At 48.4% G+C, this 23,370-nt stretch overlaps 1 protein-coding gene across 1 annotated transcript; it reads right to left on the bottom strand.

Moving 5' to 3' along the window:
- Positions 1-15,476: 15,476 nt before the first annotated feature.
- Positions 15,477-17,156, bottom strand: LOC124669693 (xyloglucan galactosyltransferase XLT2-like). The gene has a single exon (XM_047206256.1). It carries the CDS (start codon positions 17,154-17,156, stop codon positions 15,684-15,686), a length of 1,473 nt encoding a protein of 490 aa, XP_047062212.1. The 3' UTR covers positions 15,477-15,683.
- Between the last annotated feature and the right edge of the window lie 6,214 nt (positions 17,157-23,370).

Genomic DNA, 23,370 nt, shown 5'->3' with positions numbered 1-23,370 from the left:
TACCGCTCTATACCTCGAGTCCTCGAGTATCCGATGAGTGCGTCACAGGGAAAAATTCGAAACGCTTGCGCGGAATCCTGGCTGCTGCTCCTCTCGGCGTGACGATTGCTGGTGCCCGTTGGAACTGAAACTTGGTAGGAGACGAGACAAACTGTCAATGAGCGAGTCGGCCTTGGTCCTGCTGCGTGGCCCCCATTGGTGAAGCGACTGTTGTGTGTTCGTGCGCGGTGTGGGTTCATCGCTCTCGTTCATGACATTGGGATTCTCCTGTGTACTGTAGCTGTACGTGCCTCGAACCACTGCAGTTCTACAATTCCTAATCTCGATTTCGTCCGTAAAATAAAGCCTCGAGGACGCCGAAGAAGACTCCTGATCCTCGAAAGAACAAATTGCATCTGGGCTTGTTGTTACTTGTCGGATGCACATGCTTAAGAGCATCCTAGCACGACCGAACCGTATTTTTCCGACCGATTTACGGGTTCATGTCAAAAGTGGCGCAGAACAAAGACTGAACTCGTTGTCCGGTCGAAAAACTTTTTTAGGGTCTGAAAAGTTTAACACTCGACTCCTATTAATATAGACCTAAGGGCAGTTTACAGGCTCAAAATTAAACGGATTTCTCACCGCTCCTCCAGCGCCGCCGTCCTTCAGCGCTGATTTCTGACTACTTTGTCAAAATTATGCAACGCTGGCCAAGCTCGTGGCTGCAGGCGACGCGCGCGGCGGGCGGGCACAACAGGCGGCGCGACAATAGCTAGCAGCGCGGCCAAGCAACAACGTTTAATGGGGCAAGGGCTGGCCTCGTTGCTGTGCATAAAGTCTGCCCAGGCTCCGTCCGCGCGGGCGGAGCAAGCAATCATGGTGATTAGTATTGACGTTTAATGGGCAAGAGCTGACCTCGTTGCTGTGCATAGAGTCTGCCTCGGCTCCGGACGCGCTCGGCTCTTTTGTGTGTGTGTGTGGCCGTCTTCGCTTGACCCCCAAGCTCGCGGCTGCAGCCAGGGGCGTGGGTGGCGGCCCGCGCAGGAAGATCTAGGCAGCGGCGGGGATAGTTTTTGTGAAGAAGATAATGACTTTTCGAATATTCTGTTTTATTTTATTTACAGGATTTGTTCTGCGTCAGCCGTTTTGCGATTCATAAATATGTTTTCGGAAGACTAACTCCAGTTTTTCGGTTTGCTGTTAGAGATGCTCTAACAAAGGTCGAGTGGGAGGAATAAAAAAGGGCAAAGTTGGAATCGGCCAGTGTACTGTACTCTGTAGATGGGAATGGAGTCCAGAACAGTCAATTCGTCGCTGGGCACGAAATGCTCGGCACGCAGGGCGTCGCCACAACCAAGGCCGGGCACTATATACTGTATTACCGCCTGCCCACGTGCGATTTGCGGTGGGCTGAGGCCCAGTTCGCCTGTGGTGGACACCTTTTTTTTCGTTTTGTTTGTTCTGCTTTTCTTTACTGTTGATTTTCGTTTTCTTTCTTCCCTGTATTTTTCATGTTTTTTTTTCTAAATTACGGAACTATTTTATCCAGTGTTTTGTTTTTAAAATTGAACCTTTTTTACCAGGTAAACTTTTTATAATTTGAACTTTCCTGACCATGACCAATTTTTTAAACTGAACATTTTTAGATCAGGAAAATTTATAAAATATGAACCTTTTTTATCCAGCGAACAATTTTGAGAGTATGAACTTTTTAAGACTATGAAAAAATTATAAAATCTGAACCTTTCAAAAATCATAAACAATTTTCATTTTTAAATCTGAACGCTTTCGAAAAGCATGAACATTTCAAAATCCAAAATTTTTCAGGAATCCTAAACTAATTTCAAAATCGGAATATTTTTTAAATCATACAAAGTAAAGTAAGAGAAAAAAACAGAAAAAAAAGAGAAAATGATACAAGCAATACCTGTTAACAGACTGGAAGGAACCGGCGCAGCAGCCATCTGCAGCTGCGGGCTAGGTGCTCTAGCGCTGGCTACATAGGGCTTGTTTCATGTGCTGGGAGTAACTCCCTGTCTCACTATTTTCTATACTCCCTTAGGTTCTAAATATTAATTGTAAATTTAGATAAAATATAGGCTAAATTTTGTAGGTTTAATAAACCTCTGACAAATATTTAGTGCAAAGGTGAATATAAAATTTTAGATAAGTCCTTTTTTCTATATTGAAGAGCTCTGGCTCCTCATTTCATTAAAGATGAAACCAAATATGTTCACAAACGTTATTATACCATAAAAATATTTCACCCTAGGTCTCCTTGTAGGAACAATGCAAAAGCATCGGATTGAGTGCTTGGGGGATACCACCGCGTGGTGGCACGCTTGGCGCGCGTCTACTCCCCCCCCCCCCCCCCCCCCAAGCTTTTCTTTTTACAAATTCTTGTGTTTGAAACACATAAGCAATTTAAACATACACGAGTACATATCTTTAAAATATTGCTTTGAATGGAAATAGAACAAATAATAAACCCTACAAATAGAAATTCAACTAGATCAAAGATCCGACACAATTCTTGACTCTCCTTTGAGCCTCCAAAGATGCTCTACAAGATCATGTTGCACTTGAGTATAAATATTTGAGTCACGGATTTCTGCATGCACAACGATCAAATCAGCAAAAGGTGCAGGCACCTAGTGAGCAATGTGCGCAAGAGGACCCTCACACTCATAGGGTCCAACATGCCTGGTTCGAGGCTTTCGGTCACCTGTATGCATCAACTTGGTCTTGAGACTAGGTAAGAGCAGGATACCGAACAATAGCAAATCGAGATTGGAGCACACCAAATGCCCGCTCAACATGCTCAACAAAGTGGCAATTCTTCTGAGGCGTCAGGATTGTTTTGACGAATGTCGCCCATTTGGGTTAGATGACATCAACTAGATAGTACCCCTTGGTATACGAGTTGCCATTCATCTCATAGTTGTATGGTGGAGTATGACCTTCCACAAGTTTCATGAACACCGGAGAGCACTACAACACATTAATGTCATTGTGTGATCCATCCATGCCAAAGAAAGAATACCAAATCCACAAGTTATGATCTGCCAGAGCTTCGAGTACCACACTGCAGTATCTGGGACTTCTGTCCTTTGTACAAATCTTGTCAATCAAACAAATAGTTCTTCCATGACCAGTGCAATGCAATCGATGTTTCCAAGCATCTCAGGAAATACTCACGCACATTTTGTGCCATGATCATAACAGTATCTGCTTCATTTTGCCTTCTGAGATAGTCTTTGCCAAACTTTCTCACCACTACTCTACAAAACTTATACGTGCATTCGATGAGAATTGTACTCACTCATGCGAAGGTATTTGTTCCGTGAGTCAACATGGGCTCCATATGCAAGCATCCTCATGACGGTGATGCACTTCTTGATCAGTGAGAAACAAGTCGTGCCAACGATGTCTTGCTTCAGCTTGATGTAGATGTTGTACTCTCTGACACCATCATCGGCGAATTAGCCGTTGTAGAGCATGTATGTCCCTCCAACCTTTACCGCCGTCTATATTTCCTTCTTCCAGGCTTTGAACCTCCACGGCGCGCCTCTTCTTCCCCTGCTCGACGTCATCAAGCATTTTTTTGAAGGCAACTAATAATTGACAGGTGGTCCCGAATGTCGGCGTCGAAGTCTTCCTTATCATCTATGATTCGTTAGATCATATTGCCGTCTCTATCCATGTCTACGAGCAAAAAGATCGTTAGCAATCAGAGCCAGCAAGTTAGGCAAGAACCACGACTGATGGTTCCTACAAGACAAACGACAGATCACCTTTAGTGCATGGTGGATGCGCGGAGAAGCCACCGTGTTCGTGTCCGAGTTAGTGAACACGGGCCGTGCCAATGAACAACTAGGTAGTGAGACGTCACTCTGGATTCCGGTACATGTGAAATATTCCGTCGGAATGGCCGGCAGTTTGAGCGGCAGTGGGAGGGGTAGGAGGGCCAGGAGGGAAGGCGCATTGCAAAGAAAGGCGGGAGACAACAGCGTCAGCTTTGGTCACTGACAGGTGGGTATCCATGTAGTTACGTATGGTACCTCCGCAATGAGAAAATGTATTGGTTCACGCCAAACCGAATCAGCCTTCCAGGTGCGCGACTGGAACGATTAAATGTCCGAAGCTTTGCAAATTGCTTAGAAGATACAGTTTGGAGCACGGCGACCACTAGAGATGCTTTTACGCCCACATTTATAATCCTTGGAAGAATACTTGCAACTGGGTTTGTTCTTATTTGTCGGGTGCACTAACCTATGACTTGAGTAAAGAAAACAAGTGATGTCGGCCATGTGGGAATGGTATGGGTTGCTCAAAAAAAAATGTGGGAATGGTATGGAGTTGATCGCAGGCAACTTGCAAGGTGGGCCGGGAATTTTCCGCAAAAAGGACCCGGCACAACACAACCCGGATGTGTGCGTCTAAAAAAAACTGTTACTCGGACAGTATGCTCTAGAATCTAAATTTTTACCTCCTTTTGCAAAACCAGGAATAGTCAAATCGATCTGAGAAAAAATTTACAATCCTTAGAGCATCTCCAGCGTCCCCCAAAGCGTCCCCAAACCGCGTCGGATTAACCGTTTGGGGGACGTGTTTCGTTCGTGCCGCGTTTGGGGGACGTCGCTCCCCAGCCGCGTCCCCCAAACGCCTCCCCCAAACATTTGAAATACTTTTGGGAACATGATTTACACGAAGACACAGTTTGGAACATGGTTTTCCACAAACTAATACATAGTTTGAACCATGGTGGACACAAATATAAAATTTTGCAAAGAAACTAAACCTAACTAGGTCGTGCATCGAAGGTTTCCTGTGTTCGCTGCTAAGAAAGAACACTCGAGGGCACACCCAGTCACCTAAACTGGAAAATTCAGCGGGAGGATGGTGCCCTTGTTAGTTCTACCGATGAGGCGAACATCTAGAAACTTCCGTGCACGTGTTCGCTGCGAAGAAACAACACGCAGTCGTCCTCCTCGTCGGTGTTGTCGCCGTGGTAGTCCCGGCGGCAGCGCGTCTCGTCGAAGACCTTGACGCTCATGTCCCTGTCGCCGAAGTAGGAGAACAGGAGGATGAAGCCGGCTTCGAGGCTGTGGTGCCGCGCGAACTTCTCCCAGCCGATGTTGAGGGACATCTTGCCGCACGCGTCGTAGATCACGTCGACGATCCACCGGTAGTAGTCGCACGCAGCCTCCCGCAGATGCATCGTGCGCGGGCGGTCGTCGCCGGCGACGTAGTCGGCGAAAGAGTCCGGCAGCCTCTGGATGCCGCGCGGGTCGCCCTTGAGGACGAGGACGAACTCGAACAGCACGTCCGGCTCCACGTCCATCTCTGACGATGAAGCCGACGCGGCGTGGGAGCGACGACGAGCGTTCGGCTCGCCGCGGCCACGACCACGACCACGGCCGCGAGGTCGGCCTCCGCCTCTACCAGACATAGCGTCGAGTCTTGTTGAGATGGTGGCGGCTAGGGTTTGGAAGAGAGGCGCTAGGGTTTGTGTGTGAGAGGGACGATGAGAGGCGGCCCTTTTATAGGCCGGAGGGAGGCGGAGGAGCGGTGGCGCTCATTAACGTCGGCACGCAGAGCTAGGCGCGACGCGTCACCGTGGCTCTGCGGGAACTGCACCGTCGCTGCGCGCCAATAACTTCCATCGCGAGGTAGGCGACGGTTAGGTTAAAATTTATTGTGCCGCTGACGAGTCGGCCCCGCCACTCCCCGCCTCGCTTTTCGGTGTGTCCGGCGTCCCCGGTGCGTCCCCTGTGGGACGGGGACGGGCTCGGGACGCCGGACACCGTATCGGGACGCGCCGGACAAAATTTGAGTTTGGAGGACGCGGCTGGAACGGTTTTTTGGTCCGGCGCGCACCAAATTGCTTTGGAACGCTTTGGGGGACGCGGCTGAAGATGCTCTTAAGCAGGTGCTCGGACAGTCAGACGGGGCATTAGGTGCCTGATTGACCTAGACAAAAGGATGATTAACACTAGAGGCCTGTCTAGAGCATATGTACTGCTCAACACTCCTGCAGCTGCAATTTCAGCATAGCAACTTGGTATTGTTGCCTAAATGATGTGGAGGTAGAAATGGTGGAGCAGGAGAAGCACTCGAGGGAAAACCAGCGGCGCAATAACAACTTGGCCATGATCTACGTATCTACGCCACTCATTAGCCATCAGTTGTACTGAGTAACCATGGATTGAGCGATCGACGACGAGCTGTCTCCGGCGAACTTGGTACGGAGTACGGGGCACCAGCTAATGCAGAGCGTGAGCGACGGTGGGGTGAATCATTGCCGGTCCAGAGAGGAGGCGTGCGGCTCCCGCCGCGGCGGATGCGCCTTTGCCTTTTAGCAGCAGCCAATCCACTCATTTCCGTGGGTGGAGTCACTCAAGCTCAAGATTCTCGGAGGAACAAACATGCCAAAGGCAATGTCGAGCGGCCTGGTAGCGGCCCGTGCACTGCCGATCTGTTGGTGTCGCCTTTTCTTTCGAACCCAATTGTTTGACGATGATGAGTTCGACGTTCTTCGTCCCTACAATGATGAACCGGATTTCGAGCAGGAAGAATCACTCTTTAAGCATAGATCGTAGAAATGATGTTACCCGTCCTCAGTGGCGGACCTAGGATTTTACTGATGGGTATGCCATACCAAAATTTGATGGCAATTTCAATAAAATAGTTATATATTTTATAAATAATTTAAATTTTGCCTTATAATATGGTATATAATATGAATTTAAATATAAAATTGAAAAGTTGCATAAATAAAGAATATGGATGATTATGAAGTTTATGTTCACAATCGAATTCTATTTAACTATTTAATATCATGATGACATATAGATGAATATGAGTCTAGAACTTAAATAAAAAAATCAGCTACTTGGATAATTACCGCAACACACATGCGCCATGCCCGAGTTTTACCGTTGTTTGCAATTGATTAGGTCTTAGGGAATTTCCTGCGGGGAGATCCATTTTGGACACAAAAGAAATGTTCGTTTTTGTCACAAATGGGTCGCCACGGACAGGCGTCCGCTCACCCAACGGAGAGACCCATTTAACAAAAACTTGTCCATTTTATTTGGTCAATGAAAAATTAGACCCACTCCTGTGAAGACTTTATTTTTTGTGTTCTTTCTTAATTCAAAATATCACAAACAATCACAATTAAAATTTGCACTAAACCAAGAGCTAGAAAATTTTGTACAGATGCATACCAGAAACATACATACTGTAAATTACTCAGATTGCAAAGAGCTCATGTCAACATGCTAGTACTATTTCCAGATTGCGGACGTGGAGCTGCTGGCCGGCGACGGTGAGGACCAGACACGGGCGTGCTAGGAGGCCGAGCGGCTCCTGGCTCTATTTCTTGAGGAGTACCACGGTAGTATAAGCACAGATGCATGGCTGGGCTGTATCTAAGCTGAGCAGTTTTGCACATCGATCAGGTTTTTTCTCCTACTACACACTAGCACGGTTTGACCGCCGGGTATGCCTTGGCATACCTGGCATACCCTGTAGGTCCGCCGCTGCCCGCCCTGTAAAGCTTGAGGCCTTGTTCGGTAGAAGCGTTTTTTTGAGTTTTGGGGTGGCTTATCCCGGTCCAATTTGAATCCCCTGGAAACCACGACCGGTCCGTTCTGTAGGCCAGTTTCGGACGGTTTTAGCCCGTTTGACCCGCTAGAAAACACGTCTGGACGCCAGATTGCCAGGGATCAGAAACGCTCGCCCCACCTCGCGTTTAGGAAAGGGATTGGCGTGGGAGAAAATCGAAGGGGATTGGGTGGCTGGAGTGTTTCCACCAAAAACACGGTGGGTTACTCAACATTCAACAATACTCGTTGATCCCCTCCTGCCGAACAAGGCCTGAGAGTATCTCCACCGGCGTGTTCTAAATAGACGTCGATAGCAGCGTCGACACAGTGCTATCGGAGGCGTCGGCACTAGCTCCCTCGGTATAGGGAAGACCCTCCCACGCCAGCAAATCCGACATGGCCGGCCCCCAATTTTTTTTGGATGTTTATCTATTTATCAAATTACAATATTTTTCGTTATTTTAAGCAACAATTTAAACAATATTAAATATTCAAACACATAAATAGTTTCACATGACAATCCAAATATATAAATTAAATTATTCATATAAGAATTCAAATAATTCATCTTATTTAAGAATCATGTGGTGTTTTTCTTCTCTTACACAAATGCTCAACTATATCATTCTGCATTTGAGTATGAATTTGTGCATCTCTAATTTTTTGGATGCTTGACGAGAAAAGCAACAAACTCGGCCACTACCTCATCAAGTATGCCAAGAGGTCGCTAATGATCAAATGGATGGTCATCATCCACTAGTTCTTCACACTCACTCTCTATGATCATCTTGTGCATGATCACACAATGGTTCATCACCTCCCATACCTGAGACTCCGACTAGGTGAGAGAAGGGTATCAAACAATGGAAAAACGCTGCTGGAGCACATCAAATGCCAACTCAATATCCTTTTGACATGCCTCCTGGCATCGAGCAAAATAAGCTCTCTTCTCGGTATTAGGGTCGGGGACTGTCTTCACAAATATAGCGTACGGTGGACAGGTACCATTGGCTATATAGTATCTCTTATTGTATGCGTGTACATTGTTCTCATGGTTTACGACCGAATCATGTCCCTCGGCTAGTATTGCAAAATCCAGATAGCGTTGGACCATGTTGATATCATCGTGAGTCCCTATCATGCTAAAGAAAGTGTGGCAAATGCAAAGGTCATAATCCTCCACAACTTCAAGTATCACAATGCACTCTTCGGCATGATCCTTGTACAACCCTTGCCAAGAAAATAGGAAATTCTTCCAGCCCTAGTGCATGAAGTTGATACTCCTGAGCATCCCGGGAAATACTTTCGCAACATTTTGTCTCAGGATCCAAGTTGTATCTTCTGCATTTGGTTCTCTTAAATAGTGATATGGCCCAAACACTTCCACGACCGACTGACATAACCTCTAGACACTCTCGAAGCATGTGGACTCCGACATGGGCATATAGTCATGGAGGAGCTCCATACGCAAAACACCACAGAGCATTCGTGCACTTCTGAACTGATGAGAAGCCCCACAATCCGGTGAAGTCGTTCTTGCACATGAAGTAGGTGTCATACTCCTTGACGCCAAACACAATCCACATGAACAACTCCTTGTTCATCCTGAATCACCATCGAAAATCCTTGGCGTTATGTGTTGCATCATCTTTGAAGTAGTCGGAGTCAAGCAACTTTGCACCGGCAAGCCGATGTCGGTCCTTTTTCTTCGCCTTCCCAACCCTCGATCCACCTTGCCATGGACCGACGACTATCTGTTGTCGAAGAAAGAGGAGGTTGGTCAAGATCGGCAGCTGATGTTGTTTGTCAGCGGTGGCTGCAGTTTCCTCTTTCAACTACATCTGCATCATCACCTCGCCGTCACTATCCATTACATCAAACCCTAGAACACCTTGTGGGCGGGGCGAACAAGCGACAATGTTGTCCGCCGTGTTGTGCCCCGAGTCAGGGCGGTCGATGAGGAGCATCGCATAAGGACCTATCAACGTTTTGTGTGGTATCCCACGATGGTGCTTCGGTGATGGCGCCAGACAATCTTGCTGAGCGTTGTTGCGGAAGCGGTTGGGAAACCCCAAGAGGAAGGTGTGATGAGCACAGCAACAAGTTTTTCCTCAGTACGAAACCAAGGTTTAATCGACCAGTAGGAGAAAGGCGTGACTTCTGAAGGTGTTGCTAGCTGACTAGTGGCAGAGCGCATTACCGGCGTTAGAAACAACGTGGAACCTGCACACAACACAACCAAAGTACTTTCCGCAGTGAGGTTGTCAATCTCACCGGTTTGCTGAATACAAAGGATTAGATGTATCGAGTGAAAAGAGATGTTTACAGTAATTAAAGAGAACATGAATTGCAGTAAGTAAACAAAACAGCATGATTGTATCAGTGTAAAAGAAAGAACCGGGGCCCATAGTTCACTAGATGTGTCTCTCCATAAAGATAAATAGCATGTTGGGTGAATAAATTACAGCTGGGCAATTGAAAGAATATCGACCATACATGGCAAGATGATTACTATGATATTTGTTTGGGCATTACAACATAATACATAGACCGTAATCCAACTGCGTCTATGGCTAATAACCCACCTTCCGGTTATCATCCGAACCCCTTTCAGTTTTAAGTTGCAAGCAACAGATTATCTACTAGCAACAGAGAGCATGCAAGATCACAAATAACATATGACATGAATATATAATCGACCTCAACATAGTATACAATATTCATCGGATCCTAGCAAACACAACATGTAGGACATAAAGATGATCTTGATCATGTAGGGCAGCTCACAAGGTCTATACATGAGGCAAAAATTGGAGAAGACAACCATCTAGCTACTGATATGGACTCATAGTCCAGGGATGAACTACTCACGCATCACTTCGGAGGCGGGCATGGCGATGTAGATGCCTCCGGTGATGATTTCCCCCTCTGACAGGGTGCCGGGAAGAGCTTTAGAACCCCCTGAGATGAGTTCCGCGATGGCGGCCGCGACGGAACTTTTCATGGATCGAGGCTCGGGTATCCAGGGTTTTCCCGAGATCGTGAATAAATAGGTGGAGGAGGCGAGGTCGGTGGCCGCCTGGTGGGCCCACACCACCCCTAGACGCGGGCCACACTCAGGCCGCTCCATGGGGTGGTCTGGCCGCCCTGTGGTGCCACTTCGTCCCCCCTCCGGACTTCGTCATCGTTTCGGTAAAATATTGACTTCGGTTTTTTGTTTCGTCCAATTCCGAGAATATTTCCTGTACAATTTTTCTGAAATACAAAAACAGCAGAATACAAGGAACTGGCACTCTGGAATCTTGTTAATAGGTTAGTGCCGGAAATCATATAAAAGTGCATCGAAGTGTAAGCAAAACATATATGAAATGGTGTAAAACAAGCATGGAGCATCAAAAATTATAGATATGTTTGGGACGTATCAACGGCGGTAGGAGAGGCATCACCGTCAAGCTGCTCCCTTCGGACTGCGGCGGAACTGGTGGCACCATCGACTGTTTCGACCGAGCCATGACGCGAGATGGCTAGACGTGGCGGTGGCGCCGGTGTCGGTAAGGATTCTGGTTGGGCAGGAGGGAGACAAGCTCGTGAAGGCGACTGTGACGACGTCAATGACTAACTAGCAGGGTGGGTGGCAGATTGGGAGGGCCGGATGAGGTGGGGAATGGCCATGTGTAGATGCCAGGAGGGAACCACAGGCGAAATCCTACGTGGATTGCTATGTCGCCGCTCCCAACCTGCCCCTTGCGGATAGAGGCTAACATGGGATTCCGGCGATTTAATTGGGTTCTAAAATGCACCAACGATTTTAGGGGGATTCTCTGGTGGTATCTCTTTTCAGCCGAACACCCTCATAAGGTTATGAAAATTGTTATTGGAAGCACCGGTAGAAATGCTCTGATACAATACGTTTGAGGGAGAGCTGTAAGAAAAAATAGACTTTGTAAAAGAACCTGCTCGAGCAAAAGATGCCATATCGTAAGCAATAAAAAAACTCTAATGAGTTGCACGTAAGCTAGTTATTCTACATGCAGGAAACCTCTACAGAGATATTCATTCCATAGTCGTGCAATCAACAACCCATCCACTAGATACGAGATATACGTGTACGTGTCTAATATACAATCCATATATAAGAACGGTATGAGTTAATAAAAAAAATTATTAATAAAAATTGCAGTGGGGATTTTCCCCACTGTTTCACCCTCAAAAAAAAGAACGGTATGAGTTAATATATAAAGGAAGTTGCATTGTTTGTATATATTTGGTTGCGTAGAACTATTTTGAGGGGATTAATTTCATTCGTAGGTGTATTTTCCGTTGTTACATAGTAATTCATAACAAAGACCATTTGAGGTTAATGCTTCATTCTCTAGTTGATGTCGGTAACAAAAATAAAATTACTTAGAGCATCTCCAGTCGCGTCCCCCAAACCGTCCCCCAAAGGGATTTGGGGCGCGCCGGACAAAAAAAGCGTTCCAGCCGCGTCCCCCAAAGCCCTTTTTTGTCCGGCGCGGCCCGATACGGTGTCCGGCGCCCGAGCCCGTCCCCGTCCCACGGGGGACGCTCCGGGGACGCCGGACACAGCAAGCGAGGCGGGGAGTGGCGGGGCCGACGCGTCGGCGGCACGGTTAATTTTAACCTAGCCGTCGCCTACCTCGCGACGGAAGTTATTCGCGCGCGGTGACACACCTGCGGCATCTTTGCCTTAATGGCGACGGAGGGGCGGGCGAGACGTCTCGTCGGTGCTGCGCGGCCTCCATGCGTCGCCGGCGTTCGCACGCCACCGCCCGTTCCCGCGCGATCTTCCCGCCTCTTCTCGTACGTTCCCGCGCTTTCTTCCCGACGCCGGCGTCTATAAAGGTCTCCCGGCTCATCAATGGTAGCCACCACACCCCGCCGGTAACAAACACAGCCCTCGTCGCTCCACGGCCGTCTCCTCCATCACCGGTGGCAATGGCGAACCGCCCCGGCGATGGCCACTTCCCTCCACCGCCGTCTCCTCCATTGACGAGCCGGCGGCGGCGTGCGGCACTCGAGGAGGCACTCGAGGAGGAGGCCCGCCGGCGGCGTGAGGCGCGGCGGGCGGCGGATCTAGCGGCGTTCTCCGCCCCTGCCTCCGCGGCTGAGGAGGCCGCGGCGGCAGCGGCGTGGCGAGGAGCGGCGGTGCGACACCGTTGCGGCGTTCGACGCCTCGACGGGACAAGAGGCGCGACGGCGCCGGTGCCGGGAGGAGATGGAGCAGCGATGGGCCGACGAGCGCCGGCGCCGGCGCGATGAGCGGCGGCGGCCGTTCCGCGAACGGCGTGACTCGATCGAGCGCCGGCGGCGTGAGTCGATCGAGCTCCGGCGGCGGGCGGCGGCGGAGGAGCGTCGGCGGCGGGAGTCGACGCTTACGGCGCTATGGGGGAGGCGGGCGGAGCGGTTGGCGGCGGCCGACACGTATGCGGCGGCGATGATGGAGGCGCCAACGGATGTGGAGGAGGAGGCGCCAATGGAGGAGGAGGCCGAGGCGGAGGAGACCGAGGTGGAGGACGGCGACGACGACGGCGAGTTCGGCCGGTCCGACGACGACGCCCCGCACCCGGACGAGACGGCCGATCAGCAACGCGCCCTCGTCGAGTCCTTCGAGTCGGAGAAGAAGCTCCATGACGGCGCCCGTGCCCGCGAAGAGGCGCGGATTCGTCGCGCCGTCGAGCTCTCCCTCTGCCGGCCCGGCGGGGAGGGCGGAGGAGGACTATCGGCGGGAGCGGCACCGTCCGGCCACCGCCGAACGCAAGGAGAGGAGGCGCGCGCAGGAGGAGCTGCGGCGTAGGGGAGGCGACGACGGGGCGGGGCCGTCGAACGCGCCGCCGGGCGGTCGGTAGCCTAGGTTTAGATGAAATCTAGCCGTTTTCATTCAAACTTTGTAATATATAATCAAAATTGAATGAAAACCTTTATTTTCCTGCACAAATATTCATTTGGGGGCGGCGTTTGGGGGACGCGGCTGGGGAGCGACGTCCCCCAAACGCGGCACGAGCAAAACACGTCCCCCAAACGCTCAATCCGGCGCGGTTTGGGGGACGGTTTGGGGGACGCGACTGGAGATGCTCTTAGTTGCAATAGTTTACAAAGAACATATACCGATGAAAAACATGTGGATTTAGTGCTTGGATTACATGGTTTTTCAAATACAAGCATAACATGTACATATATCATTCGTGACCAAAATGGAGAAGCTAGTATGAATATTGTCGTGAGAAGCAAAAACTGACATACATGACCATAATGAGAACATCGGTATTGTATGAATGACGAAAAATGATTATACCTATTGTAATATGCACATGTAAATGTACATACTTATAGAGTGCCATTTATCGCAATTTATCTTTTCAAGCGGTGAATGATTAGGGTAACAGATTACTAGTAAGAAAACAACAAAATTAGGTCGATCTTTGGACCTGTGGGTGGATTTAATTTATTTAATGTGTTTTCATGTGATCGTTTGATTCTGTGCTCTCCTTCCTTAATTTTATATGGCTAACATTGGAATCCAAACTATTTCTGGTCCAATCTCTCAATATAAAATATTCATAGTTGTGGACGATGCAAGGGGTTGCACATATCCCAGAAACACATCTACAAGTTAGCACAAAACTCTGCCTCATATCAACTCGTGAGCTGCAACCAATATAGTATGGATATTGTCGCGAGAAGCAAAAAAAACTAGAGTGCCATTTGTCACAATTACCTTTTCAAGCATTGAATGATTAGAGTAACACCTTACTAGTAAGGAAACAACTAAATTAGGTTGATCTTGGGACATGTGGGTAGATTTAGTTTCTTCAATGTCTTTTCATGTGATCGTTTTTTTTTTGTCTCATTCTTAAATTTTATATGGCTCAACGAACCCAAACTATTCTTGGTCCAATCTATCGGTATAAAATATTCATAGTTGTGGACGATAGAAGGTATTGCAACTATCCTCAAAACACCTCGACATGTTAGCACAAAACTCCGCCTCATACCAACTCCCGAGTTGCAACCGATGAATTGCTCATATATACATTATAAATTGTTATGTGATTAATTTAGCATAAAAGTGTCGCTAAAAACTGACATGGTATCATCCTGCAGGAAATGTTTGATAGATGAGCAAAGGTGGAACATATGCCTAGTTTGAGAGTCCAATAGACAATTAGGTTTTCCCCGACTAACAGCTTGAACAAGGTATAAAAGTAACTTTCATATAAAAATATGTAAATTTTCACAATTCCACATCACAAATGTCGCATTAGTTCATGCCTTCTCATTGCACATCATCATCGAGAGGAGCTAATCAATGGAACTTCATGTGATTTTCAGAGGATGTTATACCAAATGATTTTTTTTCCCGGTTGAATCATTTTTAGGATTTGAATCATTTTTCCTAAAGATTCCTAAAAGTAACTTCCATATGAACTATTTAAGAGGAAACATATATTTTAAAAAACGGCCGGGCCAGCGACCCAAACAAAAAAAAAAGACCTAAATGTTTTAATACATTTGAACCATTTTGTATAAATATATTTGAAATGGAAGACAACTATCGTGCGAAAAGAAGTGAGTTACAGTTTTGGACGGAAGGAGTAGAAGTAGAACAGACCAGAAACTAAGATGCTTGACATGTGATCACCAGATTGAGGAGCTAACCATTTGATAGTAGTAGAGATTAAGAGTCAAATGAAGTAGGACAGACCAGAAAGTGCCGTGCTTCATGGTAACATGGTTAGACCAGATCGAGGAGCTAACAAATTTGAGACATATTAAGAGTCAACTTTGCTAAGAATCTAATGGTTGCAGGCTGTCAAACTGTACTACAAACTCCAATGTGCACCGTCTCCCATAGAGGAACTAGTATTCAGAATACACAGTTTCATACACTTGCTTAGATTCTGTTCATTCCCTATGTGGTGATGTAATTGACATCTACAACCACGGTTAAAAGTAAGATTACAAGTAGCTGTTGTTTAATTTTAGCTCTTCACACAACGAATCATCAGAAAAAGGAAACAAAAAAGAATGATCAATATGACAGTTTGATCCTCTCCGCCGGTGACCAAATTACGTCCTCCTACTCCGTTGCCGCTCGGCGACCCGCCGCAGCATGCCGTCGACCATGACGTCCAGGGCGTCCTTCATGCCACCGCCGAGCCCATCCTTGTCGGCGGCGGAGTAGACCAACCTCGGTATCATCTTCACCACGCGCTCCCTCATCCGCCGCACCCGCGCCTCGGGAATGGCCGCCAGCACGCCGCGTAAGGTGACATTGCCGGCGCGCAGCTCGTCGCGATCAATGAAGACGGACCACTCCCCGACTTGGCCGTGGTCTACCGGCAGGTACCACTTGTACTGGATGTAGGCGCTGCGCTGCCAGAAGAGCACCGGCACGGCCCCGGCCACCATGCAGTCGAAGAGCGAGCGGCGCGTGAAGCTGTCCCCGCGCGGCTGCAGGCAGAAGCGCGCGCCCATGAACAGGTCGAGGACGAGCGCGTTGTTCTTGATGCACTTGCCGTCGGCGCAGTCCAGCGCTTCGCACGCTGGCCCCGCGGCCTGGCACTCCTCGAGCAGCAAGCCCCGGAAGTCCCCTTTGATGGCCGAGCGCGGCGCGCCGGCGAAGGCGAAGAGCCTCGGGCGCGCGACGGACGCGACGTGCCGCTGCCACGCGCGCGCGTCGGCGGCGGTGCGCGGGTGGAAGCCGGTCGGGTACGGTATGCCGACGTCCATGTCGTCCCAGGGCTCGCGCTCGATGACGAGGCGGGTGACGTTGGCGACGCCGGGCATGGCGAGGAAGCTGCCGCCCCACCCGCCGCTCGGCCCGCGGCGGAAGTCCCAGGTAATGCGGCCCAGCGCGAGGAAGTGGTCCCAGCCATTGGAGCGCTTGTAGTAGGGCTGGGCGTGGAGCCAGGAGAGAAGCGCGACGCAGTCGCTGTCCCGGTCGGCGTCGGTGGCGTTCGCGGACCACAGGTGGCGCCCGACGGCCAGACCCGCGTAGAAGGGCACGAAGAACGCGGCGGCGCGCGCCGGGTCGGCCGTGCGGCACCGGTGCGAGAGCAGGCGGCGGTGGACGATGAGCTCGAGCGCGAACTGGTCGGAGGAGTACCAGGAGCCGAGCAGCTCGGGCGGCAGGATGGACGACAGGCTGGTCCCTTCCGCCGGGAGCCCGCGCCCGTCGTTGGCGAGGTAGGGGCAGATCGAGTACATCGGCATGAGCGTTTCGCACATGGAGAGCAGATCCTCGTTGAAGACGGCGGGCAGGTCGTAGACGTACACGAGCCCCCCGTCGCAGCCGGAGTCGTCCGCGGCGGGGCGCGGCGGCTCCTTCACGGACACGGAAGAAGCGGAAGCGGGGCGCGGCGGCGCCTGTACTGAAACGGAAGAAGCGGCGGCGGTCGGGACGCGCACGGAGGGGGGCGCGGAGCGGTAGGCGACGAGGAGGACGAGCTGGAAGACGAAGAAGGCGCCGAGGAGGATCACAACGAGGCGCTGGCGGCGCGCGGCGGGATTTAGCGGCTCGGGGCGGTGCATTGCGGCCATGGTGGTGGGGGGTGGAGGAGCTCTGAGCTTGCTGTGGATGGCGGTGTCGGTGTGTGGATGGTGTGAGGCGCCCGAGCTGGGGGAGGACCACCCCCGCGGCCACGGGGAGAGAACGTGGGGTGCAGTACCGGGAGAGGAATGGGGGATGGGTGGAGATGGCCGGAGATCGCGCTCTGCTGGGGAAGAGGTAGTAGTACTGGAATGCTAGTATAGTGGAAAAGGAGTGATGCTGCTTTCGACGAACGGATGTCCGGCTAGCTCAACTCCAGGCTGATTGGATTTGGCCTGGACCAAATTTTTACGCCACTATATCACGGAGAAAAACCTTGGATTACCGTTACCGATCAGAAAAGTCATTTTGTTTAGTAGCTCGTGAAAACTATTTTCTGCATCTGAGAGAAGACAACCTCATTGTTTGGTTGATTTCATGCTTTTACTAGCCTCACCTATATGGTAATATGGTGACCTTATCTCATTCATCACAAGCATCGGTATATCGTCGACCACGAAGCCAGCCACCATTATGGCATCCTGTTCATGCCGGTCACAAGCATCACCATGTCGTCGACCACGAAGATGAACACCACCACGACACCGCCGTTCATAACCGTCACAAGCATCACCATGTCGCCGACCACGAAGTTGAATACCACAATGACACCGCCGTTCACGTCGGTCATAAGCATCACCACGTCATCGACAATGAAGACGAACATCACCATGCCACCGTCACCATATCACCTCTCAGTTCTCACCTATCATCACCACGTCACCATCCATGAAGATGGCAAGTGAGAAATTGAGCAAAAATATTCCAAACTATACTCACACATACATACGAATTACAATACTAGCGAGCCATTTATCTATCTGTCTATGTCCACCGAAACAAAAACCTTGCAACACGAAAGTCATGCGGAATGGTGAGGTGAACCTACTCCTCAAAGGAAATTTCAAACAGATGAGCGTGTGCGACGAATTTGGCAAAATTCGCTCAAAACTTTATACACGGAGTTGACAATTTACAACTGACGAAACTCGAAATCAATTGTCGGAATTGATTCATATCATCGACACACATCGCTTTTTCATGTACATCTTATATCGATTTGGAATATGGTTGTGTTGATTTGAAGAAAAGGTGTGTGAAGTAGTTTAAGGGAGAGTAAGATTAACCCATTCCACATGCACAGATTGCATCCATTGAGGGAACGAGTGAACGGGACAGGTCAGGTAGAAACATCCGATTTGGGCGTTTCTACGGATAGTGCTTTAAGAACCGTGTGATGCAACAACGTGGAGAAGCTCACGCAACCAAACGAAAAATTACTGACCCGATACGAGCTAAAGGGTCTCCATGCTACCAAACATGCCCTAGACCATGGGCGGAGCCACCACCGGGTCGAGGATGGTCGGTCGACCCGGCTCAGAAATTGGGGAAAAATAATCGATCCTAAGGGCATCTTCAATGGGGCGACCCATTTCGGACTCCTAAAAGAGGTCGCGAGCGTCCGTTTGCGTCGCCTCACGAACGTATTTTGTTCGTGCGTCCGTTTGCATCTGGGTGTGCTCCCACCGGGACGATCCATTTTTTGAAGATTTGCAACATATATAGAAAGCATAGAAACCTAGTGCATTCAAACTATACAAAGTAGTTCTAGAAGCCTAGACTACTTGTTGCCTGACGGGCCGGCCCATCGTTGCGTCGCTCCCTCGTCTGCCTCTCCGCCGCCTCCCGTGCGGCCGCTAGGGCTCGGTGCGCTGCCGCGTCCTCTAGCAGGCACTGCTGCAGCCTCACGTTGGCGGCGTTGTCCTTGAGCGTCTCGAAGGACTCGACTATAGCCTTATGCTCTGCCGCCTTCTCCTACGGAGTAGGCGCATCATGGTCATCGGAAGACCATGATATGTCAGAGTCAGAGTCCTCTGCGGCTGCCACCATGCGCTGTTTCATCTCGGCGTCGATCGTCGCATGGGCCGCCCGCTCCTCCTCTGCTCCCTTCTCCGCTTCAGCCAGGGCCTCGGCGTCCCTGACCAGGTCGAGGAGGTCGTTGTTGTCGTCGCCGTTCCGGCAGCCCGCCGCCTTTCCCCGCCGGCCCGCCGCCGCCTTCGTCTCCAGTCGCCCCCCTGCTCAGCGCCTCAGCTCGTCCCCATCTCCGACTCCAATCTCCTGGCCTCTGCTTGGCCGGTCGGCCCTGCTCGGCTGCCCCAGCTCGGCTCGTCCCCGACTGCCTTCAATGGACACCGACGAGGAGGCAACTTAATGGTATGATACTATCTTATCAAAATGTAGCTCTATTTTGGTGTTCTTGTTTTTTTATAGTTATTTTGTTGTTGTACTTGATGAAATATGCAAATTGAATCTGTTTGGACCTCTTTTATTGAATACATTTGCTCTTTTCTTGAATACATTTGCTATTTTCTGTTAAAAAAAATTAGAGCTTGGTTTCGACCCCCCTCAGTTTAATTCCTGGCTCCGCCACTGTCCGACTACTGCGGGTTGCGGTCCTGCTAGGCTAAATATTTCGATTTTGTGAGTTTAGGTTAGCATGCAGACAAATTTTGGTTGGTTGTCCAGCCTAGACCAAAGCATCCATTGGCGCAATCTATTGTGTTCCCGCTGACCATTTTAACCAAGCATGTCTAGTTGGTCTTTGACATTCAAATTTAGTCGTCACAAAGTTTATCATAAAGTGATAGGGATAACTGAAATAAATATTGTTCTTAAAGATGAATACTTTACAATCACATAACCATATAGTTTCACAAACGAAAGGATTCAATCAAAAATCAAATGAGACTAGTTAGGTTGGTTTCCCACATAGATCCACACATGCTCAATCAAATTGGATTGAAGGCGGTCATGAGTGGTCCATTCCCGCAACGTATTATGCATATGCAAGAAGTGTTCCCAAGATGCTGACAAGACTATGGCTCAACCAAGTCAACTTCAAATTCCCACTCTTGGTCATAGATGTTGTCATTTTGCTCTTCCTGAATTATCATGTTGTGCATGATGATAATATTTTCATCACCTCCCACATCTTCTTGGCGCTCGAGGTTCTAGCAGGGTGTCGGACAATTGCCCAGCGTGATTGTAGCACGCCAAATACCCGCTCTACATCCTTCCGTGCATCCGCTTCCACAAATCTCTTGCATTTTTCATCTTCAAGGTTGTGGATTTTCTTCACAAAGGTGGACCAGGAAGGGTCGATGCATCCAAATAGATAATAATCCTTTTACATGGCCTCAATGCATGTAGACTCGCTTGTGCGCAAGTACTCATCAACGAGATCACCTGGTACCCCATAAGCAATTTGCCGAATGGACGCCGATGACACAAGTAAGTAAAGTGCGAGAGAAATAATTGCAGCGAGTGGCCCAATCCTTTTTAGCACAAAGGACAAGCCGGTTTGTTTACTTATAATGACCAAACGTTCTTGAGGACACACGGGAATTTAGTCTAGTGCTTTCGCTTCATATAGCTGATTAATCTTCATTGTTTTGATAAGTGTTGTGTGGGTGAACCTATGCTAATGTACCGCCCTTCCTAGGACTAATACATACTTGTGATTATACCCCTTGCAAGCATCCGCAACTACAAGAAAGTAATTAAGATAAATCTAACCACATCCTTAAACTACGAGATCCTTCTATCCCTCCCGCATCGATATACCAACGGGGGTTTAGGTTTATGTCACTCCGGCAACCCCGCAATTAGCAAACGAATACAAGATGCATTCCCCTAGGCCCATAAATGGTGAAGTGTCATGTAGTCGACGTTCACACGACACCACTAGAAGAATAACACCACAACTTAAATATCACAACATTGAATATTAACCAACATAATTCACTACTAACATTTAGACTTCACCCATGTCCACAAGAACTAAACGAACTACTCACGAGACATCATATGGAACATGATCAGAGGTGATATGATGATGAATAACAATCTGAACATAAACCTTGGTTCAATAGTTTCACTCAATAGCATCAATAACAAGTAGAAATCAACACGGGAGAGTTTCCCCTATCAAACAATCAAGATCAAACCCAAATTGTTACAGACGGTGACGAGGTGCAGCGGTGGAGATGGCGGTGATGATGATGGTGATGATGGTGATGATGATGGAGATGATGTCCAGCTCGATGACGCGTGACGATGGCGTCGATTTCCCCCTCCGGGAGGGAATTTCCCCGGCGGATTTCAGCCTGCCGGAGAGCTCTTTTCTCTCTGGTGTTCTCCGCCCCGTAGAGGCGGCTGTGACTCTTCGCGACTATCCTCTGGGGCTTAGGTTTTCGGGACGAAGACGTACGCGAAGAAAAGGAGGCCAGAGGGGGCTGTGTTCCCCCTCCTCACAGGGCGGCGCGGCCAGGCCTTGGGCCGCGCCAGCCTATGAGGTGGGCCCACCTCGGCTCTCCTCGGCTCCCCCTTATGGCTCCCTTCGTCTTCTGGAAAAATAGGATTTTTCATATAATTTCCGTCAACTGTTGATCTTCCGAAATATTGCATTCTGACGGTGCTTTTTCCAGCAGAATCCTGACTCCGGTGCGCGATCCTCCAATAATCATGAAACATGCAAAATAGATGAAATAACATAAGTATCATCTCCACATATGAAATATATCAATGAATAACAGCAAATTATGATATAAAATAGTGATGCAAAATGGACGTATCAACTCCCCCAAAGCTTAGACTTCGCTTGTCCCCAAGCGAAACTGAACTCGGTAAACAAGACCACATGTTTATGGAGTGAAGAGTCGATAAATAAAATACGGACAAGAAGCATCATATTCATTCACACAAGACATTCTAGTAAACAACTTCCTCATATAATTCAACTTGAAACAAGTAGAAGGTAATCACAAATAAAGGTGCATAAGGAATCATAATTGGTGATGGCAAACTTTGTTCTTGGTCAGAGAACGATTAACAGATTATACTTATCTATTGAGCAACGCTCTCATATTAAAGCTTATGGTAAACTTGCATACTCAATCATAGTAATCTCCTCATAATCATTGATAACTTTCAAAGCTATATTCATTCAGATAAAACTTGTACTAAACAAGGAAGAATAGAAGACATGATGAAATAGATCACAATGTAGATGGTTTGAACACAACAACTCAAATGCTTACTTGAGATGGAGGGAAATAGGTTTACTAACTCAACATAAAGTAAAAGACAGGCCCTTCGCGGAGGGAATCAGGGATTAAATCATGTGCTAGAGCTTTTTAAGTTTTGAAATCATATAGAGAGCATAAAAGTAAAGTTTTGAGAGGTGTTTGTTGTTGTCAACGAATGGTAGCGGGTACTCTAACCCCCTTGCCAAACAAACCTCCAAAGAGCGGCTCCCATGAAGGACGTCATCTCTACCAGCAAGATAGATTATCCCTCTTCTCTTTTGTTTACACATGTACTTTAGTTTATTTAAGGATGACACTCCCCCCAACCTTTGCTTACACAAGCCATGGCTAACCGAATCCTCGGGTGCCTTCCAACAATCTCATACCATGGAGGAGTGTCTATTGCAAAATTAAGTTGCTCACCGATGAATCGAGGGCAAAACATGTGAAGAGAGTTATTAATGAAAGTTGATTAATTGGAGTCGGGAACCCCGTTGCCAGCTCTTTTTGCAAAATTATAGGATAAGTGGATGAAGCCACTAGTCCATTAGTGGAAGCTGCCCAACAAGATTGAAAGATAAAACACCACATACTTCCTCATGAGCTATAAAACATTGACACAAATAAGAAGTAATAAATTTTGAATTGTTTAAAGGTAGCACATGAAGTATTTACTTGGAATGGTAGGGAAATACCACATAGTGGGTAGTTATGGTGGAAACTGATGGCATAGGTTTGGTTTAAGGGTTTGGATGCACGAGAAGTATTCCCTCTCGGTACAGGTCTTTGGCTAGCAAGGTTAATTAGCAAGCATAAGAGTTGAGGGAAACAAACAAATATACATGTGATAGAAATAATCATGAATCTTCCTTGTAAGCACAAACAATTTTAACTTCAGAATACTAAGCTAGGGACTAACAAGAAAGATAATAACATATCTACATGTATTTCCTCTTCTCTACTTAAAACTCAAAGTGTTGTTGCTATTGACCAATGCTAAGTTTGCCAAAACCAAAAAGATTTACTCAATGCTCCCAAAGTGATACCAATACTAACAACAAGATTAATCATATAATAG

The sequence above is a fragment of the Lolium rigidum genome, chromosome 7, assembly GCF_022539505.1.
Source record: "Lolium rigidum isolate FL_2022 chromosome 7, APGP_CSIRO_Lrig_0.1, whole genome shotgun sequence".
In the NCBI taxonomy this organism is placed as follows: domain Eukaryota; kingdom Viridiplantae; phylum Streptophyta; class Magnoliopsida; order Poales; family Poaceae; genus Lolium; species Lolium rigidum.
The sequence above is the reverse complement of the archived record's forward strand: the minus strand, read 5'-3'. Positions and strand labels throughout refer to the sequence as shown.

What these genes read in the sequence shown, in the direction of transcription:
- LOC124669693 (XM_047206256.1), bottom strand. Translation starts at nt 17,156, where the DNA reads ATGGCCGCAATGCACCGCCCCGAGCCGCTAAATCCCGCCGCGCGCCGC.